The sequence below is a fragment of the Ranitomeya imitator genome, unplaced genomic scaffold, assembly GCF_032444005.1.
Source record: "Ranitomeya imitator isolate aRanImi1 unplaced genomic scaffold, aRanImi1.pri SCAFFOLD_458, whole genome shotgun sequence".
In the NCBI taxonomy this organism is placed as follows: domain Eukaryota; kingdom Metazoa; phylum Chordata; class Amphibia; order Anura; family Dendrobatidae; genus Ranitomeya; species Ranitomeya imitator.
This window is the reverse complement of record NW_027194712.1, coordinates 33999-60229: the sequence shown is the minus strand read 5'-3', so window position 1 is coordinate 60229 and position 26231 is coordinate 33999. Positions and strand designations below refer to the sequence as shown.

Here is a 26231-nt window from a genome sequence, read left to right as displayed (position 1 = left end):
ACTCACATGAATGTTCTGAAGTTGAGATGAATTCTGTAATTGTTTGGCACACTAATATACCAAACGCAGTAATCAGACACTGAAGATATATTTGATTCAAAAGAAATATTTCCATATAAATTGGTCAAAATGTCCCCACATTTGACTGCAGATAGTAAATGAAAAAGAGATTGCTTTTGATAAAATGTGCAATGTAAACAAAAAAATATCTTATATAGTAAGATGAACTATACATCTGGCCTACCATGTACAAAACAGACATAATTATTATATTTAATGAAGAGATTGATCCTGAATTTCCCATAAAGATAGTAGGTTCTGGATAAGAAGCCAAAATTGTCTCTTGACTTCAAAAGGCTTTTGCAAATGAACTGTATTAATTGTGCAAAATTACAAATACGTAAATGCTACGTATGAGATTGCTATCTGTTTTTTTGGAAAGCACAGGGACCCACAGTGTTTCATTGATCCATACGCACATCGATTTTTTTTAAACGGATCCGTGTCTCCGAGAAATAAGATTCAGAGGGTTTCCTATCCTCATCCGTTTGAAGATCAGACTAGGGTATTAAAGTCTTTATATAAAACTGATGATACACTGAAGACGTCCTTTGCACTTCAGAGTTCCATCCAAGTTTCATCCATTTTTAACTGATCCATTGATAAGAGTCAATGGATAAAAGAATGTTCAGACAGTCTAAGACCACATTCACATGCTCAGTATTTGATCAGTATTTGACATTAGTATTTGCATAAGCCAAAACCATGAGTGGAATAATCAGAGGAAAAGTATAATAGAAACTCATCACCACTTCTGTATTTTAAACCTGCTCCTGATTTTGGCTTACAAATACTAAGTGAAATACTGACCAAATACTGAACATGGCCTAACTGATTAAGTGGAAAAAAACTATGAGAAAAGAAAAGGAAACAAGAAATATGCAACTAGTATGACACCCAAGAAAAAATCATTTTGTTTCTCTAAGTTGGTAACACTTACACAGCTTTGTCAATGCAGCCTAAGAGGTTGTTCACACATCCAATTTTTTTGTGCGAGTGTTATCCGTGAAAACCTAAGATAGCAGTCATATGAATGATATTCTATGGGGCTGTGTATGTGAGTTGGCTACAGAAAACATTGGAGACATGTCCAATTTTGATCCGAGGACCAGATCGAAATCTTCAACGCAAGTTTGTGGGTCTGTGAAAAACTTGGACCGCACTGAGATGATATCCGAGTGTGGTCCCATTTTCATGGACTGTCAGAAAGGAGAAGATGAAGAAGCACTTTTTTTCTCTCCATGTATCACACTCTAGTCAAACTCTGATCAAAATAATCAGTCCGTTTTTCTCGCACCTAAAAGATCCTGTCATCAGAAAGAGTCCCAACTCAGACTGGGACCCTTGACTCTATTGAAAAGGTCTTTTCAGTCTTTTTAATGTTTATTTGCAGTTAAAAATTATAGAAAAACATTGCTATAACAATTAGCCCACTCTGCAGCCTTCCCCTTTCCCTTTTTATTATTATTATTATTATAATACTTTTTTTTTATAGCGCCATTTATTCCATGGCGCTTTTCATGTGAAATGGGGGAAAATATAGACAAATACAATAAACATGAGCAAAAACAAGGCATTAATAGGTACAGAAGGAGAGAGGACCCTGCCGGCGAGGGCTCACAGTCTGCAGGGGATGGGTGAGGATACACTAGGAGAGGGTAGAGCAGGTTGTGCGGCGGTTCCGTAGGTTGAGGATCACTGCAAGCTCTAGGCTTGTTGGAAGAGGTGAGTCTTCAGGTTCTTTTGGAAGTCATCCTCTCATTTTTCTAGTGTTATTAATCTTTAATTCACATAAACATTTACAAAAATGCATAAAGTTCAGTATATTCATGTGTAAGTGTATCGGTCAGTGGGCGCACTTTCATTCCACGGCCCAACTGTTTTACTGACTCATATCTAATGTACTTATTGGTTAATATGGGTAAAGAAACATATTTACTTACTGTCAGCATTAATGTTCTGATCACCTGTAATGTCACAAGGAAACAAATTAGATATCAAGTAAAAGTAGATATTGTATAGAATTTTATGTTGAAAATATTGAGCATTGTGTAATCTGTAAAGAACTATAGAAAATATAACGCAACCAAACTATTGTTTTAATCTTAAACAATATATAATTTGCAAAGAACTACAGAAATACAATGCTACCACATTATTGCTTTTGAATAATTTGGAATAATTAAAAATAAAATCAAAACTAAATAAATAAAATATATTTTTCCATAATTCATTATCACTAGTGATGAGCATTCTGATACTGCAATCGGGTATCAGCCGATATTCGCTGTATCGAAGTTCCGATACTGAGTTCCGATATTTTTACAATATTGAATACCGGAATGGGAAGCTCCCATAATGCAATGAGCCAGTTGAGGATCCTAAGAAGTGTGGACACATCCTGTTAGGCATGTTAGCCATGTTAACTAATGGCATGGCTGTGATTGGCTGCTGAAATGATGTAATGATGTGCTGTAATGGAGTATTGGCGGTGCGTGGGTGGAGACTGCATGTCTGTGTGTGTGGGCAGGGTCTGTGTGGGCCTGCCGGGGGTCTGTGTGGGCTGCGGGGGTCTGTGCGGGCTGCCGAGGGTCTGTGCGGGCCTGCCGGGGGTCTGTGCGGGCTCTCGGGGGTTGTGTGTGTGGGCAGGCATCATCCGATGGGACAAGTCCCATTGGGCTATGCCTGCTACAATGACAGTGACTGACACATTAGCCAATCATGGGACAGTAGTAGTCCCATCATCCGGCTAATGTGTTGAATGTAAAAAAAACACAAACATACATACTGCATACTTACATGCAACATACATACAACATACTACATACATACAACATACATACTACATACATACAACATACTACATACATACTTCATACATACAACATACTACATACATACAACATACATACTACATACATACTACATACATAATACATACATTATTATTATTATTATTATTATTATTATTATTTATTATTATAGCGCCATTTATTCCATGGCGCTTTACATGTGAGGAGGGGTATACATAATAAAACAAGTACAATAATCTTGAAAAATACAAGTCACAACTGGTACAGGAGGAGAGAGGACCCTGCCCGCGAGGGCTCACAATCTACAAGGGATGGGTGAGGATACAGTAGGTGAGGGTAGAGCTGGCCGTGCAGCGGTTTGGTCAATCGGTGGTTACTGCAGGTTGTAGGCTTGTCGGAAGAGGTGAGTCTTCAGGTTCTTTTTGAAGGTTTCGATGGTAGGCGAGAGTCTGATATGTTGTGGTAGAGCATTCCAGAGTAGGGGGGATGCACGAGAGAAATCTTGTATGCGATTGTGGGAAGAGGAGATAATAGGGGAGTAGAGAAGGAGATCTTGTGAGGATCGGAGGTTGCGTGCAGGAAAGTACCGGGAGACGAGGTCACAGATGTATGGAGGAGACAGGTTGTGGATGGCTTTATATGTCATGGTTAGGCTTTTGTACTGGAGTCTCTGGGTGGTGGGGAGCCAGTGCAGGGATTGACAGAGGGGAGAGGCCGGGGAATAGCGGGGGGACAGGTGGATTAGTCGGGCAGCAGAGTTTAGAATAGATTGGAGGGGTGCAAGAGTGTTAGAGGGGAGGCCACAGAGCAGGAGGTTACAGTAGTCAAGGCGAGAGATGATGAGGGCATGGACTAGGGTTTTTGCAGATTCTTGGTTTAGGAATGTGCGGATCCGTGAAATATTTTTGAGTTGGAGGCGGCAGGAAGTGGAAAGGGTTTGGATATGTGGTTTAAAGGAGAGATCAGTGTCAAGGATTACCCCAAGACAGCGGGCTTGTGGGACTGGGGAGAGTGGGCAGCCGTTTACTGTAATGGATAGGTTCGTTGGGGAGATCGTGTGAGATGGGGGAAAGATGATGAATTCTGTTTTGTCCATGTTAAGTTTTAGAAATCTAGTGGAGAAGAAGGATGAAATAGCAGACAGACATTGAGGGATTCTGGTTAGTAGGGAGGTGATATCTGGTCCAGAGATGTAGATCTGTGTGTCGTCAGCATAGAGATGCATAATACATACTACATATGTACAACATACTACATACAAACAACATGTATGTAGTATGTTGTATGTATGTAGTATGTTGTATGTATGTAGTATGTATGTTGTATGTATGTAGTATGTTGTATGTATGTATGTATGTAGTATGTTGTATGTATGTAGTATGGATGTTGTATGTATGTAGTATGTTGTATGTATGTTGCATGTATGTATGTTTTTTTACATTCAACACATTAGCCGGATGATGGGACTACTACTGTCCCATCATTGGCTAATGTGTCAATCACTGTCATTGTAGCAGGCAAGGCCCGATGGGACTTGTAGTCCCATCGGACGATGCCTGCACACAGACACAAAGACCCCCGAGAGGCCTGCACAGACCAAAGGAAGGCCCGCAAAGACCCCAAGAGGCCCGTACAGATCCCCGGCAGGCCCGCACAGACCCCTGAGAGGCCCGTACAGGCCACGGCAGGCCTGCACAGACCCCCGAGAGGCCCATGCAGGCCCTGGCAGGCCCGCACAGACCCCCGAGAGGCCCGTACAGGCCCCGGCAGGCCTGCACAGACCCCCGAGAGGCCTGTGCAGGCCCCGGAAGGCCCATACAGACCCCCGAGAGGCCTGTACAGACCCCCAGCAGGGCAGAAAGGGTTTATTTTTATTCTGATATTTGTGTCCCATTGACTTGCATTGGCTTCCGGTATCGGAATCGGCGATACCCGATATTTTTGGGGTATCGGTCCGATCCGATATTTCTCGATATCTGAAGGTATCGCTGAATACTAATTATCACCCTTTTTTCTCTTTAGAAAATAATGAATGGCCTACTAGGACCGCCAAGGGTCTGCTGAAGTCCCCGTTACTGTCCTCTTGGTACTGCTGTGAAACTCAGCTGTAGTTAAATACATAGTACAAACAATCAAATAATTACAAAAATAGGCTAAAATCTATAGAAAATAAAACAAAATGAACATTTGCCTAGCAACAAATCACCATGAGAAAATACACTCAAAATTCAGGTTCCTCTTTATCTGAAAAGCATGAGAATTGCATTGTCTCTATGATTCTCCTACTTGTTTTGTTTAATTTACACCAAAATCATGCATGCTTTATTAGATAAATCTCTACCTTTCAGCTAAATTTTCACAAAACACAGGGATTTTTTATAATCCGGTATTATGCAGTTATTAGATTAACTACTGATATTTATGCACATAAGGAAAGAAATATGCGGCACTCACCCCAATTCAGCAGTGGAAGGCGTGAACTTTAATGGAGAACATAAACAGATACAAAAATCCGTTAAAACATCAGGTAAGCAGGAGGGTGCGGTGTTGGAGCTTGGACGACGGCCGTTTCGCACACCAGGTCTACGCACCAGCTTGCATATTTGTTTTTCTTGCTTGCTGGAAGCTCTGGGACGCAGAGGGTGTACCTCCGTGCCGTTAGTTCGGTACGGAGGGTCTTTTTGCCCCCTTTGCGTGGTTGTTTGTAGGGTTTTGTGTTGACCGCAAAGTTACCTTTCCTATCCTCGCTCTGTTCAGAAAGTCGGGCCTCACTTTGCTAAATCTATTTCATCTCTACATTTGTCGTTTCATCTTAACTCACAGTCATTATATGTGGGGGCTGCCTTTTCCTTTGGGGTATTTCTCTGAGGCAAGGTAGGCTTATTTTCTATCTTCAGGTTAGCTAGTTTCTCAGACTGTGCCGAGTTAGGCGCAATCCACGGCTGCCTCTAGTGTGTGTTGGAGAGGATTAGGGTTTGCGGTCAGCAGAGTTTCCACATCTCAGAGCTCGTTCTATGTTTTTGGGTTATTGTCAGGTCACTGTGTGTGCTCTGGCTTCTATGTCCATTGTGGTACTGAATTGCCTTATCATAACAGTACTGGAGGCCCAAAGTACTAATGATTCTCAATAGAGGGAAAAAAGAAGTTCTGAGACCATTTTTTTTTCTCTGCACTGTGTTTTGCCTTTTTTTTCCCCTAGACATTTGGGTGGTTCAGGACACAGGTGTAGCGATGGAGACATTAAAGGTCTGTCTTCATGTGTGGATCAGCTCACGGCAAGAGTACAAGATATTCAGGACTTTGTGGTTCAGAATTCTATGTTGGAACCAAGAATTCCTATTCCTGATTTGTTTTTTGGAGATAGAACTAAGTTTGTGAATTTCAAAAATAATTGCAAACTGTTTCTGGCCTTGAAACCTCGCTCCTCTGGTGACCCAGTTCAACAAATGAGAATTATTATTTCTTTTTTGCGTGGCGACCCTCAAGACTGGGCATTTTCGTTTGCGCCAGGAGATCCTGCATTAAGTAATATTGATGCGTTTTTCCTGGCGCTCGGATTGCTGTACGATGAACCTAATTCGGTGGATCAGGCAGAGAAAAATTTGCTGGATCTGTGTCAGGGTCCGGATGAGATTGAGATTTACTGTCAGAAATTTAGAAGGTGGTCCGTGCTCACTCAATGGAATGAAGGTGCGCTCGCAGCTATTTTCAGAAAGGGTCTCTCTGAAGCCCTTAAGGATATCATGGTGGGATTTCCTATGCCTGCGGGCCTAAATGAGTCTATGTCTCTGGCCATTCAGATCGGTCGACGCTTGCATGAGTGTAAATCTGTGCACCATTTGGCGGTATTATCTGAGCATAAACCTGAGCCTATGCAGTGCGATAGGACTTTGACCAGAGTTGAACGGCAAGAACACAGACGTCAGAATGGGCTGTGTTTCTACTGTGGTGATTCCACTCATGCTATCTCCGATTGTCCTAAGCGCACTAAGCGGTTCGCTAGGTCTGCCACCATTGGTACAGTACAGTCAAAATTTCTTTTGTCCATTACTTTGATCTGCTCTTTGTCATCCTATTCTGTCATGGCATTTGTGGATTCAGGCGCTGCCCTGAATTTGATGGACTTGGAGTATGCCAGGCGTTGTGGGTTTTTCTTGGAGCCCTTGCAGTGTCCTATTCCACTGAGAGGAATTGATGCTACACCTTTGGCCAAGAATAAGCCTCAGTATTGGACCCAGCTGACCATGTTCATGGCTCCTGCACATCAGGAGGATATTTGCTTTCTGGTGTTGCATAATCTGCATGATGTGGTCGTGTTGGGGTTGCCATGGCTACAGGTCCATAATCCAGTATTAGATTGGAAATCCATGTCTGTGTCCAGCTGGGGTTGTCAGGGGGTACATGGTGATGTTCCATTCCTGTCTATTTCTTCATCCACCCCTTCTGAGGTCCCAGAGTTCTTGTCTGATTACCGGGATGTATTTGATGAGCCCAAGTCCGATGCCCTACCTCCGCATAGGGATTGTGATTGTGCTATCGATTTGATTCCTGGTAGTAAATTTCCAAAAGGGCGACTGTTTAATTTATCTGTACCTGAGCACGCCACTATGCGGAGTTACGTGAAGGAGTCCTTGGAGAAGGGGCACATTCGCCCGTCATCGTCGCCATTGGGAGCGGGGTTCTTTTTTGTGGCCAAGAAGGATGGTTCGCTGAGACCTTGTATAGATTACTGCCTTCTAAATAAGATCACGGTCAAATTTCAGTACCCCTTGCCGCTATTATCTGATTTGTTTGCTCGGATTAAGGGGGCTAGTTGATTCACCAAGATAGATCTTCGTGGTGCATATAATCTTGTGCGTATAAAGCAAGGCGATGAATGGAAAACTGCATTTAATACGCCCGAGGGCCATTTTGAATACCTAGTTATGCCATTCGGACTTGCCAATGCTCCATCAGTATTTCAGTCCTTTATGCATGACATCTTCCGAGAGTACCTGGATAAATTCCTAATTGTGTACTTGGATGATATTTTGGTCTTCTCGGATGATTGGGAGTCTCATGTGAAGCAGGTCAGAACGGTGTTTCAGGTCCTGCGTGTTAATTCTTTGTTTGTGAAGGGATCAAAGTGTCTCTTTGGTGTTCAGAAGGTTTCATTTTTGGGGTTCATTTTTTCCCCTTCTACTATCGAGATGGATCCTGTTAAGGTCCAGGCCATCCATGATTGGACTCAGCCGACTTCTCTGAAGAGTCTGCAAAAGTTCCTGGGCTTTGCTAATTTTTATCGTCGCTTCATCTGCAATTTTTCTAGTATTGCTAAACCATTGACCGATTTGACCAAGAAGGGTGCTGATGTGGTCAATTGGTCTTCTGCTGCTGTGGAAGCTTTTCAAGAGTTGAAGCGTCGTTTTTCTTCTGCCCCTGTGTTATGTCAGCCAGATGTTTTGCTTCCGTTCCAGGTCGAGGTTGATGCTTCTGAAATTGGAGCGGGGGCTGTTTTGTCGCAGAGAAGTTCTGATTGCTCGGTGATGAAAACATGCGCCTTCTTTTCCAGGAAGTTTTCGCCTGCTGAGCGAAATTATGATGTTGGCAATCGAGAGTTGCTGGCCATGAAGTGGGCATTCGAGGAGTGGCGTCATTGGCTTGAAGGAGCTAAGCATCGCGTGGTAGTCTTGACTGATCATAAGAACTTGACTTATCTCGAGTCTGCCAAACGGTTGAATCCTAGACGAGCTCGCTGGTCGCTGTTTTTCTCCCGTTTCGACTTTGTGGTTTCGTACCTTCCGGGCTCTAAAAATGTGAAGGCGGATGCCCTGTCTAGGAGTTTTGTGCCCGACTCTCCGGGTTTATCTGAGCCGGCGGGTATTCTCAAAGAGGGAGTAATTGTGTCTGCCATCTCCCCTGATTTGCGGCGGGTGCTGCAAAAATTTCAGGCTAATAAACCTGAATGTTGCCCAGCGGAGAAACTGTTTGTCCCTGATAGGTGGACGAATAGAGTTATCTCTGAGGTTCATTGTTCGGTGTTGGCTGGTCATCCTGGAATCTTTGGCACCAGAGAGTTAGTGGCTAGAACCTTTTGGTGGCCATCTCTGTCACGGGATGTGCGTTCTTTTGTGCAGTCCTGTGGGATTTGTGCTCGGGCTAAGCCCTGCTGTTCTCGTGCCAGTGGGTTCCTTTTGCCCTTGCCGGTCCCGAAGAGGCCTTGGACACATATCTCTATGGATTTTATTTCAGATCTTCCCGTCTCTCAAAAAATGTCAGTCATTTGGGTGGTTTGTGATCGCTTCTCTAAGATGGTCCATTTGGTACCCTTGTCTAAATTACCTTCCTCCTCTGATTTGGTGCCATTGTTCTTTCAGCATGTGGTTCGTTTACATGGCATTCCGGAGAATATCGTTTCTGACAGAGGTTCCCAGTTTGTTTCAAGGTTTTGGTGAGCCTTTTGTGCTAGGATGGGCATTGACTTGTCTTTTTCCTCGGCTTTCCATCCTCAGACTAATGGCTAGACCGAACGAACCAATCAGACCTTGGAAACATATCTGAGATGCTTTGTTTCTGCTGATCAGGATGACTGGTTGTCCTTTTTGCCTTTGGCTGAGTTCGCCCTTAATAATCGGGCTAGCTCGGCTACCTTGGTTTCGCCGTTTTTCTGCAACTCTGGGTTCCATCCTCGTTTCTCTTCAGGGCAGGTTGAGTCTTCGGACTGTCCTGGTGTGGATACTGTGGTGGACAGGTTGCAGCAGATCTGGACTCATGTGGTGGACAATTTGACCTTGTCCCAGGAGAAGGCTCAACGTTTTGCTAATCGCAGACGCTGTGTGGGTCCCCGACTTCGTGTTGGGGATTTGGTTTGGTTGTCATCTCGTCATATTCCTATGAAGGTTTCCTCTCCTAAATTTAAGCCTCATTTCATTGGTCCATATAGGATTTCTGAGGTTCTTAATCCTGTGTCTTTTCGTTTGACCTTTCCAGATTCTTTTTCCATCCATAACGTTTTCCATAGGTCATTGTTGCGGAGATACGTGGCACCTATGGTTCCATCTGTTGATCCTCCTGCCCTGGTTTTGGTGGAGGGGGAGTTGGAGTATATTGTGGAGAAGATTTTGGATTCTCGTGTTTCGAGACGGAAACTCCAGTACCTTGTTAAGTGGAAGGGTTATGCTCAGGAAGATAATTCCTGGGTCTTTGCCTCTGATGTCCATGCTCCCGATCTTGTTCATGCCTTTCATATGGCTCATCCTGGTCGTCCTGGGGGCTCTGGTGATGGTTCGGTGACCCCTCCTCAAGGGGGGGTACTGTTGTGAATTCTGTGGCAGAGCTCCCTCCTGTGGTCACAAGTGGTACTTCAGCTGATTCTGTCTGTGAGCTTCTGTTGGTAGAGGAGAGTGGTACTGCGGCTTCTGAGTTTCCTTCCTCAGGTGATGTGGTGAAGTCGTTAGGTGCTGTTCTATTTAACTCCACCTGGTGCTCTGATCCTGGCCTCCAGTGAATGTTCTAGTATAGGACTTGCTTCCTCCTGGATCGTTCCTGTGGCCTGCTGCTCTGCATAGCTAAGTTCCGCTTTTGTTATTTTGTTTACTGTTTTTTCCTGTCCAGCTTGCGTATTTGTTTTTCTTGCTTGCTGGAAGCTCTGGGACGCAGAGGGTGTACCTCCGTGCCGTTAGTTCGGTACGGAGGGTCTTTTTGCCCCCTTTGCGTGGTTGTTTGTAGGGTTTTGTGTTGACCGCAAAGTTACCTTTCCTATCCTCGCTCTGTTCAGAAAGTCGGGCCTCACTTTGCTAAATCTATTTCATCTCTACGTTTGTCGTTTCATCTTAACTCACAGTCATTATATGTGGGGGCTGCCTTTTCCTTTGGGGTATTTCTCTGAGGCAAGATAGGCTTATTTTCTATCTTCAGGTTAGCTAGTTTCTCAGGCTGTGCCGAGTTGCATAGGGAGCGTTAGGCGCAATCCACGGCTGCCTCTAGTGTGTGTTGGAGAGGATTAGGGTTTGCGGTCAGCAGAGTTTCCACGTCTCAGAGCTCGTTCTATGTTTTTGGGTTATTGTCAGGTCACTGTGTGTGCTCTGACTTCTATGTCCAGTGTGGTACTGAATTGCCTTATCATAACAGAGTGCCGCATATTTCTTTCCTTACGTGCATATATGGACTTCTGGCTTACATTTTGTATGCAGAGCACCGTTAACCCTAGCATGCGTAACGCCTGACGCTCTGGATCCTATTATCAGTCCTGCTTGCTGGATGTGTATCGCTCTAGTGCCGTCCTTTTCTATATACTTGTGCGGTTTACTACTAATATTTATTCTGCATTGCTTTTTATGTACAGTCCTTTGCATTAAAATTGCAACATCTATCTATAGAATTGTTTTAGGGTCACTTCTGTCTGCTTGTCTGTCTGTCGTGGAAATTCCGCGAGACTGCTACGTCATCTGGGTAATTTCACAATGCATCACTGGGAACGGAAGCTGCCGGCCGCATCGCGAGGAGCGGTACAGCTTCAGTGGACCCCGGAAGGTGAGTATATAACTTTTTGTTATTTTAATTATTTTTTAGCAGGGATATGGTTCCCACACTGCTATATACTACGTGGGCTGTGCTATATACTACGTGGGCTATGCTATATACTACTTGAGCTGTGTTACATACTACGTGACTGCTATATACTACGTGGCTGTGCAATATACTACGTGGCTATGCTATACACTACATTGCTATATACTACATGCTATATACTTTGTCGCTGCTATACACTACGTGGCTATATACTACATGCTATATGTTGTTTGCTGTCTGTCTTACATACTACCTGGCTGTTCTATATACTACGTATAGCTATATGCTACATGGCTGCGACCATTCAGCGTCAGGCGCAGTCCGCCCGTAAATTGGCACGGGATTTGAACCATGCTTCGCTAATTGGTTGCGCTCGGCTGGCCGCGACCAATCAGCGATATTGGCGCGTAATGTAAACACCGCTTCGGTGATTGGCGCAGTATTTAAACAGAATTAGCACGGGATTTGAACCACGCTTTGCTGATCGGCCAGCCGGGCGTGACCAATCATCCATATTGGCGCAGAATTTAACCCCCACTCACAGCACGACGTACATACATACATACATACATACTCTAGAATACCTGATGCATTAGAATCGGGCCACCATCTAGTTAAGAATAAAAATGTGGCATTATGAAAATCATTGAATGGTAATGACATGCAATTGATGAAAATGAAACACATTTTTCAAAACATCTCGATTTATTCAGTTCTGAATTTTTTTAATTAATTTTATTCACTTATATGGCACCATTAATTCCACACCGCTTTACAGACATTATCATCACTAGGGTTGAGCGAAACGGGTCGGCCATTTTCAGAAGTCGCCGACTTTTGGCAAAGTCGGGTTTCATGAAACCCGACCCGACCCCTGTGTGGGGTCGGCCATGAGGTCGGCGATCTTCTGAATCTGGTATTGGAATTCCGATACCGAGTTCCGATATGTTTGCAATATTGGAAATCGGTATCGGAATCCATATTTAAGTGTAAAATAAAGAATTAAAATAAAAAATATTGCTATACTCACCCTATGACGCGCCCTGGTACTAACCGGCAGCCTTCCTTCCTTAGAATCAGCGCGTGAAAGACCTTAGATGACGTTGCGGCTTGTGATTGGTCACGCGACCGCCCATGTGACCGCTCACGCGACCAATCACAAGCCGCGACGTCACCGAAGGTCCTTCAAGCGCTGATTTTTAGGAAGGAAGGCTGCCGGAAAGAAGCAGGGCACGTCCGAGGGTGAGTATATACCTAATAGGAATAGGTCACATGGGCGGTCGTGCGACCAATCACAAGCCGCGACGTCATCTAAGGTCTTTCACGCGCTAATTCTAAGGAAGGAAGGCTGCCGGTTAGTACCAGGGCGCGTCATAGGGTGAGTATAGCAATATTTTTTATTTTAATTCTTTATTTTACACTTAAATATGGATCCCAGGGTCTGAAGGAGAGTTTCCTCTCCTTCAGACCCTGGGAACCATTAGAAACCCAATGCACTGCATTGGGTTTCGTGTTTCGGCCAACCCCGACCCCGACTTTTCTATAGGATCGGCCGATTTCACTCAACCCAACTTTTGAGAAAGTCGGGTTTCGTGAAACCCGACCCGATCCTATAAAAGTAAAAGTCGCTCAACCCTAATCATCACTGTTCCCATCAGGACTCAGAACCTACATTCCATATCAGTATGCCTTTGGTGTGTGTGAGGAAACCCATGCAAACACAGAGAGGACATACAAACTCTTTTTAGTTGTTGTCCAAGAGTGGGATGTGAACCCAGGTCCCCAGTGCTGCAAAGTAACAATGCTAATGACAGAATCAATGTTCTGTTTAGCATGTGTGTCATGCGCAGAGATGAACACGTGCTTTCATTCCTTGGCTGCTATCAATGAAGTTACTAATCTAAGGAATGCTCTCCCACTCTGAATGCACTTTGGCAAATCATCAAGATCTGTTGCTGGTAGCTCCCTTTGCAGTTGCCGACCATTGACATCCAAGATGTGCTCAATGGGAGACAAGGTTGGAGACAGTGCAAGCTGTCATAGCAGTTTTAGGCCACAGAGACTGCTCACAGTAGCATGAACAACAAAAATGATATGGGATTCCCCCTATGTTTAATAACCATCAAAGGCTAAGCATACAGCTTTGGCTGATATTAATAGGCTGAGAAGGGCCATGGATATGGGCCCCTTCCAAGTCTAAGAGCAGCCCTCAGTTGTCTCAGAAATGGCTCATCCATTAGATGTGCCAATTATGGTGCTTAGCCTCATTTCTTCCCGATTGACCGGGTGTGTGGGCAATCAGGGTAAAGGTTTTGGAGATGATGTCGTCTGTGTAATGTCTGCAGACCTCAAATCCATAGGTTAGTAATGGAAAGGCATCAATTACCCCCATTACTAACCCCAGAGTCAAAAGAAAGAAACACATACACAAAAGATCTTTAAAAGTAAAAAGCACTCACAAACAATTACCCTCTTTTACCTAGTTATTACTAACAAAAAAGGTAATCCACAAGGGTCAGGTGTAATACATAATATAGAGATCCCACGACGATCCCCATCTTCTTCGTCTAGTCTATGGAGCCCCATTTAGAGAACACAACTTCATAGACTGGAGCAGCAGCCACTGCTGGTTCTAACACTGCGCAGCATGAGAACTCGGCTGCTGTGATGAGGGATCACGTCAAACAGAGTGATCCATTTCAAGTATTTCTGTTAATGTTGATTATGGTTTACAGAAAATGAAAACCCAAAAGTCATTATCTCAGTGAATTATAATAATTAACAAAAACACCTGCAAAGGCTACCTAAACGTTTAAAAAAGTTCCCTTATTCTGTCTCAGTAGGCTCCACAATCATGGGAAAGACTGCTCACTTGACAGATGTCTAGAAGACAGTCATTGACACACTCCACAAGGAGGGTAAGCCACACAAGGTCATCGCTAAAGAAGCTGGCTGTTCACAGAGCGCTGTATCCAAGCATATTAATGGAAAGTTGAGTGGAAGGAAAAAAAGTGGTAGAAAAAGGTCCACAAGCAATAGGGATAACCACAGCCTTGAAAGGATTTTAATTTGAAAGGATTTTAAAGGCTATTCAAAAAATTGAGGGAGAGTCACAAGGAGTGGACTGCTGCTGGGGTCATTGCTTCAAGGGCTACCACACACAGACATATCCAGGATATGGGCTACAAGTGTCGCATTCCTTGTGTCAAGCCACTGATGACCACGAGACAACACCAGAAGCGTCTTACCTGGGACAAGGAGAAAAAAAACTGGACTGTTGCTCAGTGGTCCAAGGTGTTGTTTTTCAAATGAAAGTACATTTTTCACTTCATTTGGAAATCAAGGTCCCAGAGTCTGGAGGAAGAGTGGAGAGGCCACAATCCAAGCTGCTTGAGATCTAGTGTGACGTTTACACAATCAGTGATGGTCCGGGGAGCCATGTCATCTGCTGGTGTAGGTCCACTGTGTTTTATCAAGACCAAAGTCAGGCTAAAACCGTGCTCCAACCATAAACTGGACCAGAAATACCAATGACAGGGAATATTTTAAAATACATATATTTTATTTAATAGCAAAAGACAAACCATTGAAATATACAAAGAATAAAATCATATAAATATGTATATATATAATATATTACATGTGCACATATCAAGAAATATATCAAAACATCAAATTATTTCATAAGGCAGGTCAATTTGTATTATGTATTATACCCCTATGGCCTAAATAAGTATCAAAAGAGAGACCGTGTATTGCACACAGGGCTGCCATCAGGGCATTACAGTCCTTACTACTGTATGGGGCCCGGTTATGAGGAGCAAAAAGGGGGGCCCGAACACGCTGGCAGCTCGGGCCCCCCTCTCTTTGCTTCTCCTCATCGGGCCCCTGGACATTTTGTTCAAGGCTTCCGAACCCAATATGCATAACAGCACTGTGGTGTTTTAACGATACACCTGCAGTATTGTTAGTGCATTCGGGGAACGGAAAATGGCACTGTACCTATAAAAGCTGCGGCCGGCCAAGGTGCATCATGGTCTTGCCTGACATCACATGCTGCTCCACTTCCTCATTCCTGAGCAGAGAGAGCAGCATGTGGTGTATCACGCGGGGCGGACTGCAGATGATGGACGAGCAGGGTGCGTCTCTCCAGGGATCACATCTGCTGAGTTGTTTGTAATCCTCTCCTGTGTGATACTGTCTGCTGAGCAGTATATCTAATCCTATACTGTGTGCTGAGCCGTGTATCTAATCCTATCCTATGTGATACTGCCTGCTGAGCTGTATCTAATCCTATCCTATGTGATACTGTGCTGAGCTGTGTATCTAATCCTATCCTGTGTGATGCCGTCTGCTGAGCTGTGTATCTAATCCTATCCTGTGTATTACTGTCTGCTGAGCTGTATCTAATCCTATCCTATGTAATATTGTCTGCTGAGCTGTATCTAATCCTATCCTGTGTGATGCCGTCTGCTGAGCTGTGTATCTAATCCTATCCTGTGTATTACTGTCTGCTGAGCCGTATCTAATCCTATCCTGTGTATTACTGTCTGTTGAGCCGTATCTAATCCTATCCTGTGTTAAACTGCCTGCTGAGCTGTATCTAATCTTATCCTGTGTGATACTGTCTGCTGAGCCGTGTATCTAATCCTATCCTGTGTGATACCGTCTGCTGAGCTCTTTATCTAATCCGATCCTGTGTGATACTGTCTGCTGAGCCGTGTATCTAATCCTATCCTGTGTGATACTGTCTGCTGAGCTCTTTATCTAATCCTATTCTGTGTTATACTGCCTGCTGAGCTGTGTATCTAATCCTATCCTGTGTGATACTGACTGTTGAGCTGTGTATGTAATCTTATCCTGTGATACTGTCTGCTGAGCTGTGTATCTAATCCTATCCTATGTGATACTGTCTGCTGAGCTGTATCTCATTATATCCCATGTGATACTGTCTGCTGAGCTGTGTATCTAATCCTATCCTATGTGATACTGTCTGGTGAGCTGTATCTCATCCTCTCCCATGTGATACTGTCTGCTGAGCTGTGTATCTAATCCTCTCCCGTGTGATTAGCTGTATCTCATTCTCCCCTGTGTGACCCCATCCGGTGGACACTGTGGTATAACCCCTTCTCGCTGTTTCAGGTTGGGTGGACTTGGAGGTCATCGCTTTTGCTGTTCTGTTCTTCTGACTGGGGGGCGATGGATGAGCAGGTGGAGGCGGAAGGTAGATCAGGCGGAGGGCGGGCGAGCAGGGTGAGTGTCTACGGTGAGAAGAGGCTTCAGGTGGCTCACTGTGGCTGTGTCTGTACTGGTATCGTGAGGCTGATGAGGGAAGGCGAGTGGTGACTGGGGGTGGCATCCAACAGGGCCCAGGGGGAGGCGAGTGGAATGTATAAGCTACTGGATGATCCTGACCTGCTGCAAAACCAAATGCCCAATTATAACAGGCAGCAGCTCAGGATAATCGAGTAGCTTATAAGTTTTGGTTGGGGTTTGGAAGGGGGGTGGGAAATTATTGAAGCAAGTTGGTATATATGATCGGGAAACATCTTTATTATTATTAGTATAGAAAAATAGGAGACAAAAAAGTGCAAATAGGGTCTTATCTCCAGGATTGCTTCTAATCAATTGTGAGAGAACTGCACACCTGGTGGTACACAGTACAGGCATGTAATTTGTCAGCTGCTGCAGATCCACAGGTTGGCGCTGCGACCTCTCAGAACCATTAAAATAGATGAAATGTGGATTAAATCCGCGCTGCTGCGACAAATAATGGTTGCAGATATAATTGTAAGGTGTAAGGTGATATATCTTTGTGTGGAAACTTCCTGAAGAAGAAGCCATGAGCTTCGAAACGCGTTGAATAAACCACCCGAACACCTTACAATTATATCTGGATCCATTATTTGTTGCAGCAGCGTGGATTTAATCCACATTTCATCTATTTTAATCTTTATTATTATGGCAGTGTAATTTTTGAAATGGGGCTATTGGTCTGCACTCCCACAGCAGTGCTTGGACTGGACGCCGATCTCCTGACCAGCATCCTCATTCATACATGCTGTGAGGCTGCTGAGTTCAGGTCAAGAGACCCGCGGCCGGTCCATGCACTGCGGTCCAAGTGCAGACCGATATTCGCCAGAAGTGGAGCTTTTCCAAGAGAGGGTGGAGGAACTGTGGAAGGTTCGTGGGGTGGAGGCAGCGCTAGGGTGGAGGTGGAACTGGGGGTGGAGCCTGGGTGGAATTTCAAGGGGGCCCCAAAAGTTTGACAGTATGGGGCCCTGAAATTCCTAGTGGCAGCCCTGATTGCACATGCCACAAGAAGTGATCGTATTAGAAAATCAATATGACAAATTGTGCATATAAGGTGACTATGAACATTAGACCAAGTGAAAGGGAATCAAAAGCTCAATAAAAAGTGCATAATGTGCTATACGCAGATACTATCAAAAGCCACTTACTTATAAAGATGGGGGAATTTATTTCAGGACCGCCAAATACTTGATAATGTGCACCCCGACGCGCATTTCGGAATCACAGTTCCTTCGTCACCCCCTGACAAATTGGTATTTCTGGTCCAGTTTATGGTTGGAGCACGGTTTTAGCCCTTCCTAGTGGTTTCACTACACTTTTGGCACATGTGGTGACTCTCTGGTATCTTAGTATAATTGGATTATCATTTTTTTTAAAAAGCACCGGAGATTTTTAGATATAGTATTTGGGTGTCATTGCTGTGTTTAATAAATCAAGACCAAAGTCAGCGCAGCCATCTAACAGGAAATTTTAATGCACTTCATGCTTCCCTCTGCCGACAAGCTTTTGGGAGAAGGAAATTTAATTATCCAGCAAGACTTGGCACCTGTCCACACTGCCAAAAGTACCAATACCTGGTTTACCAACAACAGTATCACTGTGTTTGATTGGCCAGGAAACTCGCCTGACCTTAATCTTATAGAGAATCTATAGGGTATTGTCAAGAGGAAGATGAGAGACACCAGACCCAACAATGCAGACAAGCTGAAGGATGCTATCTAAGCAACCTGGGCTTCCATAACACCTCAGCAGTGTCACAATAGTTTGTGCTAATTTTCTGGTGCAGGCAGGAGCACACATTTCATAATCTAATATTAGCCAAATATTGGTTATAGTTAGTCAAACATTACATTAATAATTAATATGTGGAATAAAGCCCTGTAACAGAAACCCATCAGCATCTTATTATTGTTGTGTCAATGACTTCACAAAGGCATCCTACTACCACATAAAACCTCTTAACATTTTGGACTTAATGGGGAAGGAACCAAAGTACCTCCAGTCCTTTAAGATTTTCTTATAAAAACTATTTATTTTTTGAGTTTCCCTTAGTAGTAGAAAATATGAAATGTGGATTACTTGAACATCTATGCAAACAACATATGATATCAGATGATTGTATATGATTTCATAATTTCAAAAATATACCTGAGCAGACGACTCCAGCATCTTCATTATGTCCACAGTTATGCACTGTAAATGGTTGGTGTAGACAGTCCCATACGTGTTGTTCATTGCCGGTGCATTGCACATCATCCAATACAATTACTCCTTGTCCTTGGCCAAATGCAGCACTGCCATTAAATGCAAGAGCTTGGCCACAATTTAACTGACGGCATACAACTTGTGCAGCATTAATATCCCAATAATCATCACACACAGTTCCCCATGCTCCATTATAGAGGATTTCTACACGACCGTTACATTGACCATTGCCATTTACCAGTCTTATTGACAAGTCTGAACCTGAACCTAAAAAAAAGGAGAATGGTCATTTCTAAAAACAATGTATTATAAATTATCTTAAAGGGAACCTGACAGGTCCCCTATAAAGCATTTGTATTATTGTTACTAAATACCCTGCCTATTCAGCCCTTTGTAGTGTTTAAAACCTAAATACATGTTAAAAAAATTCTTTTTTAATAGTGATGAGCAGACTTTTCCGGAAAACTTTCAGCAATCTCAAATTTGGCACAAACATAGCTCATTTGGATTTGTGCACGAATTTGAGAGCATTTTCCCTGAAAGTCAGCAGAATTCGGGAACGGTTCAGTAAATGATTGTGTTTCCACTAATGCTTTTGTTAGGACTTTGGCTAGGATAGTGGTGCTGTATGTTGAGCGGGGGGGGGTCTTTAATGAGGGGATTTTGTGTGGAGAGGTCAGAGGAACGGCGGACTGTTTTTCTTTTTTAATTTTTTCTCTTTATGTTAACTTAATGTGTGTAGATTCTGGCAGATGATCACACCACAAATACCTTCCACAATGTCCAGACACAAGGGCTTCTGTAATTGGTTGCAAAAATCACATGACCCTCTCCTTATAAAAAAGCGGATATGTTGTTTTGGTGGCATGATTTTGTCAGTGTAACAGTACAGAGAGGCTGCTACAGTGGCTGCTGCAAGTTTTCAGATAGTTAGAAATGCAGTTTAGTGTCAGTTTCTTCAGCTATCTTGGATCCTGTGTAAAATCAACCTTCCTTCATCTAAAATTATTGTGTTAATAGTGTGGTTCAGGCAGGGTGCCACATTTCCTTATCACAATTGTATTAATATTTTGGTGCAGGAAGAAAGCTACATTTCCTATTCAAAATCGTTTACACTAACATTGTGGTGTAGGCAGGAGGCCAGATTTGCTAATGAAAATAGTTTGGGCTAATATGGTGGTGCAGGCAGAAAGCCACATTTCCCAATCATGATCTTTTGGGCTAATATTGTGGTGCCAGCAGGATGTCACATTTCCTAATCAAACGTGTTTGGGCTAAGGTTTTGTGGTGCAGAAAGGAGGTCACATTTCTTTATCTAAATTATTTGTGCTAATACTGTCTTGCAGGCTTGTCATCACATTTCAGAATCTAAATCCTTTTAGCTAATAGTAGGGTCCAGACACCAGCCTACATTTTTTAATCTGAATCCTTTCTGACAACAGTTTATTCCAGACACACTAAATCTTCTGCTCTATTATTGTGGTGTACGCAGGAGGCCACATTTCCCAATCTAAATAGTTTGTGCGAATATTCTGATGCAGGCAGAAGACCACATTTCCTAATCTATATCGTTTGTGCTAATAGGAGGCCACATTTTCTAATCTAAATAGTTTGTGCTAATATTCTGGTGTAGGCAGGAGGACACATTTCCTAATCTAATATTAGCCAAATATTGGTTATTGTTAGTCAAACATTACATTAATAATTAATATGTGGAATAAAGCACTGTAACAGAAACTGATCAGCATCTTATTATTGTTGTGTCAATGACTTCACAAAGGCATCCTACTACCACATAAAACCTCTTAACATTTTGGACTTAATGGGGAAGGAACCAAAGTACCTCCAGTCCTTTAAGATTTTCTTATTAAAACTATTTATTGTTTGAGTTTCCCTTAGTAGTGGAAAATATGAAATGTGGATTACTTGAACATCTATGCAAACAACATATGATATCAGATGATTGTATATGATTTCATAATTTCGAAAATATACCTGAGCAGACGACTCCAGCATCTTCATTATGTCCACAGTTATGCACTGTAAATGGTTGGTGTAGACAGTCCCATACGTGTTGTTCATTGCCGGTGCATTGCACATCATCCAATACAATTACTCCTTGTCCTTGGCCAAATGCAGCACTGCCATTAAATGCAAGAGCTTGGCCACAATTTAACTGACGGCATACAACTTGTGCAGCATTAATATCCCAATAATCATCACACACAGTTCCCCATGCTCCATTATAGAGGATTTCTACACGACCGTTACATTGACCATTGCCATTTACCAGTCTTATTGACAAGTCTGAACCTGAACCTAAAAAAAAGGAGAATGGTCATTTCTAAAAACAATGTATTATAAATTATCTTAAAGGGAACCTGACAGGTCCCCTATAAAGCATTTGTATTATTGTTACTAAATACCCTGCCTATTCAGCCCTTTGTAGTGTTTAAAACCTAAATACATGTTAAAAAATATATTTTTTAATAGTGATGAGTAGTGTTGAGCGATACCGTCCGATACTTGAAAGTATCGGTATCGGATAGTATCGGCCGATACCCGAAAAATATCGGATATCGCCGATACCGATATCCGATACCAATACAAGTCAATGGGACATCAAGTATCGGAATGTATCCTCATGGATCCCAGGGTCTGAAGGAGAGGAAACTCTCCTTCAGGCCCTGGGATCCATATTAAAGTGTAAAATAAAGAATTAAAATAAAAAATATTGTTATATTCACCTCTCCGGCGGCCCCTGGACATCAGCGGGAGGATCCGGCGTCCGGCACGGCTTCTTTCTTCAAAATGCGCGCCTTCAGGACCTGTGGAATGACGTCCCGGCTTCTGATTGGTCGCGTGCCGCCCATGTGACCGCCACGCGACCAATCAGAAGCCGCGACGTCATTCCTCAGGTCCTAGAAGGCGCTCATTCTAGGACTTTAGCTGAGGAATGACGTCGCGGCTTCTGATTGGTCGCGTGGCGGTCACATGGGCGGCACGCGACCAATCAGAAGCCGGGACGTCATTCCACAGGTCCTGAAGGCGCGCATTTTGAAGAAAGAAGCCGTGCCGGACGCCGGATCCTCCCGCTGATGTCCAGGGGCCGCCGGAGAGGTGAATATAACAATATTTTTTATTTTAATTCTTTATTTTACACTTCCGATACCGATACCCGATATCACAAAAATATCGGATCTCGGTATCGGAATTCCGATACCGCAAGTATCGGCCGATACCCGATACTTGCGGTATCGGAATGCTCAACACTAGTGATGAGCAGACTTATCCGGAAAACTTTCAGCAATCTCAAATTTGGCACGAACATAGCTCATTTGGATTTGTGCACAGATTTAAGAGCATTTTCCCTTAAAGTCAGCAGAATTCGGGAACAGTTCTGTAAATGATTGTGTTTCCACTAATGCTTTTGTTAGGACTTTGGCTAGGATAGTGGTGCAGTATGTTGAGCGGGGGGGTCTTTAATGAAGGGATTTAGTGTGGAGAGGTCAGAGGAACGGCGGACTGTTTTTCTTTTTTAATTTTTTCTCTTTATGTTAACTTAATGTGTGTAGATTCTGGCAGATGATCACACCACAAATACCTTCCACAATGTCCAGACACAAGGTGTTAGGACTGGCGGAACGCACCAAGAAAGATGTAATAGATGCGTTCGCAGTCCGGGGTCCACCGTGCAGGTGAAAACCTGCTGCTAGTAAATGGCAGCATAATATGGTGGTGGAAGTGAACCCGGTAAAGCCACAGGTCCGCAATACCGCACTAAAGAGTGCAAGCAAGGAGTCAGCGAACACAACCCCAAGACACAGGATTGAAGTCTGATTAGACCACTTGCTGACACAACACCGCAACTGGGTGTTAAGCAACTATAGTAATTAGAGCACCGAAGTGCGAACTGTGCCGTGCTGGCAGACACCACTAAGAACCCAGACGTGGGTCAGGAAGCGCACTACTGGCGCGTGGCGCCGCACTGGCGGTCACAGCAATAGATGCTGATACGTGTGTGACACGTTGAGTGGTTAGTCGGGCACTAGATAGCAGCCATACTCCATACGCGAACAGTCATACAATAGGATAGGGGTATTTAATGAACGACTTGCACTCACAACAAACACACGTATACAATTGTACACTAGCGCATGGCCGTGCGTTCATGCACAGTTTATATAGTTGCAGCACAGGAAGTAGCTACAGAAGTTTTGCCCTTTCAGGACCTGCCAAGAGGGCCAATGGGATGTGCTGCAGTGCCTGACCATGTGACCCTCGATCTCCAACGGGAGATCTTGCCCTGGGCATGCTCAGTGTGTGCAAATAAGGACTTAGTCCCAGAGAAGCCCGCTCGCTGCTGCCCAGCACTGGCTTTAATGGCAAAAGCTGGAGAAGCAACAGCAAGCCTAAGTACCGAGTGAGACTGAGTCAGACGCAAGGACCGTCGTCTCTGCTGAGCAGGTTTACCTGCGGCAGGAGAGGAATGGGAGACCGCAGCAGAAGCGGCCCGAGATTCCCCCTGTGCAGAAGCGGGAACTCGACCCCTAACATTACCCCCCCCTCCTAGGGCCCCCCCCTCCTTGGGCCTCGCTACGTTCGAAGGCAGCAATGAGCTGCGGAGCCCGAATGTGCTCAGCAGGCTCCCAGGAGCTATCCTCAGGACCGTAACCCCTCCAGTCCACCAAATAAAATTTTTTGCCACGAACCACCTTGTACCCCAAGATAGCGTTCACCTCGTAATCGTCCGTAGACGAACCCGACGTCCCAGTAGATGACTCCGAAAACCGGGACATGTACACGGGCTTAAGGAGGGACACATGAAAAGTGTCGGTGATACCTAGGCGTGGAGGAAGGGCTAGATGGTAAACCACAGGATTAACCTGTTCGTGGACCTTAAAAGGACCTAAGTAGCGAGGTGCGAACTTAGTAGACTCAACTCGCAGCCTGATGTTACGGGCGGAGAGCCACACTAAGTCGCCAGGAGCAAAGGTTGGAGCGGGGCGCCGATGTGCGTCGGCGGAGGACCTCATTCTCTCCTTGGAAGCCCGAATGGCATCCTGAGTGCGATCTCAAATGTCCCGTGCCTCCACAGCCCAGTCTGCCACCCTGGAATCGGCGGAAGACATGGGCATGGGCACAGGTACCCGCGGATGCTGACCATAGTTAAGGAGGAATGGGGTCTGTCCAGTGGAGTCAGCTACAGCATTGTTAAGAGCAAACTCCGCCCACGGTAGCAAAGATGCCCAGTCATCTTGCCTAGCAGAGACAAAATGTCGCCGATATGTGACCAAGGTCTGGTTGGTTCTCTCCACCAACCCATTCGTCTCGGGATGATATGCCGAAGAGAGATTTAACTCAATACTGAGAAGACGACAAAGCTCTTTCCAGAACCGAGACGCAAACTGGGGACCCCGGTCACCGACAATTTTGTCCGGCATACCGTGAAGATGTGTTTAATAAACAACGCTGCCAAGGCCCGTGCAGAAGGTAGCCGAGGAAGCGGCACCAAATGCACCATTTTAGAAAAATGGTCGGTGATTACCCAAATGATGGTACAGCCACGAGACTTGGGCAAACCCACCACAAAGTCCATCCCGACCATCTCCCAGGGCCTGTCTGCCACCGGCAGAGGATATAACAATCCAGCTGGCCGTTGACGAGGAGACTTATTTTTGGCACAGGAGACACATGCCCGGACATAGTCTCCAACATCACGAACCATATGCGGCCACCAGTACATTCTCGCCAGCAACTCAGATGTCCTCTTTGCCCCAAAGTGTCCACCCACTCTGGACGAATGAGCCCAAGAGAGAACCTCCGGTCGCAAATTGATGGGAACAAAAGTCTTGCCCGGAGGCACAGACTCTAGCGAAACCGGAGCTACGGTTCTCAGACTCTCTGAAGGGACAATAAGCCGAGGCTCCTCTTCCTCCTCCTCAGTTGACACAAGGGAGCGAGAGAGAGCGTCAGCACGAATGTTCTTCTCCCCGGCGAGATAATGGAGAGTGAAGTGAAACCGGGAGAAAAACAAGGACCATCTAGCCTGACGAGAATTCAGCCGCTGGGCTGTACGCAAATAGACCAAATTTTTGTGGTCCGTGAAGACTTGGAAGGGAAACCGAGCACCTTCCAAAAGATGTCTCCACTCCGAAAAGGCCAACTTCATTGCTAGCAACTCCCTGTCCCTGATGGAGTAATTTCTCTCCGCTGGTGTGAAGGTCTTTGAGAAGAAGAAGCATGGATGCTTCCGACCTTGAGCATCCTTTTGATAGAGGACTGCTCCAGCACCAACGGATGAGGCATCCACCTCCATAAGGAATGGCTTATCCACATCAGGACAATGTAAGATGGGAGCACTAGCAAAATGGGACTTTATAGAAGTGAAGGCCTTGGAGACCTCTTCCGACCACAATTTGGGATTCGCTCCCTTCTTGGTGAGGGATACCAAGGGAGCTACCAAAGTTGAGAAGTGGGGGATGAACTGGCGATAGTAATTTATGAACCCCATAAGGCGCTGCACCGCTTTAAGAGAATGGGGTTCCTGCCAGTCCATCACAGCCTGTAGTTTGGCAGGATCCATAGCCAATCCCTGGGCCGAGATGATATAGCCAAGGAAAGGTAAGGACTCCTGCTCAAACACACACTTCTCCAACTTAGCATAAAGGGAATTCGCCCGTAGGAGTTCGAAGACTCTGCCAACATCTCTCCGGTGGGAGTCAATATCTGGAGAGAAGATGAGGATATCATCCAGATAGACTACAACCGAGGTGGAAAGCATATCCCGGAAGATATCGTTGACAAAGTCCTGAAAAATGGCTGGGGCATTACAGAGCCCGAAGGGCATCACCAGGTACTCATAGTGCCCATCCCTGGTATTAAAAGCCGTTTTCCATTCGTCCCCCTCACGGATGCGAATCAGGTTGTAGGCACCCCGCAGATCTAGTTTGGTGAAAACCTTCGCTCCCCTTAGCCTGTCAAAGAGCTCAGATATCAGGGGCAACGGGTACTTATTTGTAATGGTGATAGCATTAAGACCCCTGTAATCGATGCAAGGACGTAATTCCCCGTTCTTCTTCTGTACGAAGAAGAATCCCGCCCCTGCAGGAGACACTGACTTCCTAATGAACCCTCTTGCCAAATTCTCCTGAATATATTGAGACATAGCCTCCGTCTCTGGGAGAGAGAGGGGATATACCCTTCCCCGAGGAGGTTCAGCTCCAGGCAAGAGGTCAATAGGACAGTCGTAGGGGCGATGAGGCAGTAGAGTCTCAGCAGCCTTTTTAG

General features: G+C 44.6%; 1 protein-coding gene across 1 annotated transcript in view; it reads right to left on the bottom strand.

Annotated features, from left to right (window-relative positions):
- LOC138656306 (scavenger receptor cysteine-rich domain-containing protein DMBT1-like) overlaps window positions 1–26231 on the bottom strand; it is a 47840-nt gene that overhangs the window by 5820 nt on the left and 15789 nt on the right. The window contains exons 5-7 of the mRNA XM_069743671.1: window positions 23362–23414; window positions 20937–21234; window positions 18885–19208 (exon numbers count right to left, since the gene is read on the bottom strand). Of these exons, the coding sequence (XP_069599772.1) occupies window positions 18885–19208; window positions 20937–21234; window positions 23362–23414 (675 nt within the window). The remainder of the gene's footprint in view (window positions 1–18884; window positions 19209–20936; window positions 21235–23361; window positions 23415–26231) is intronic.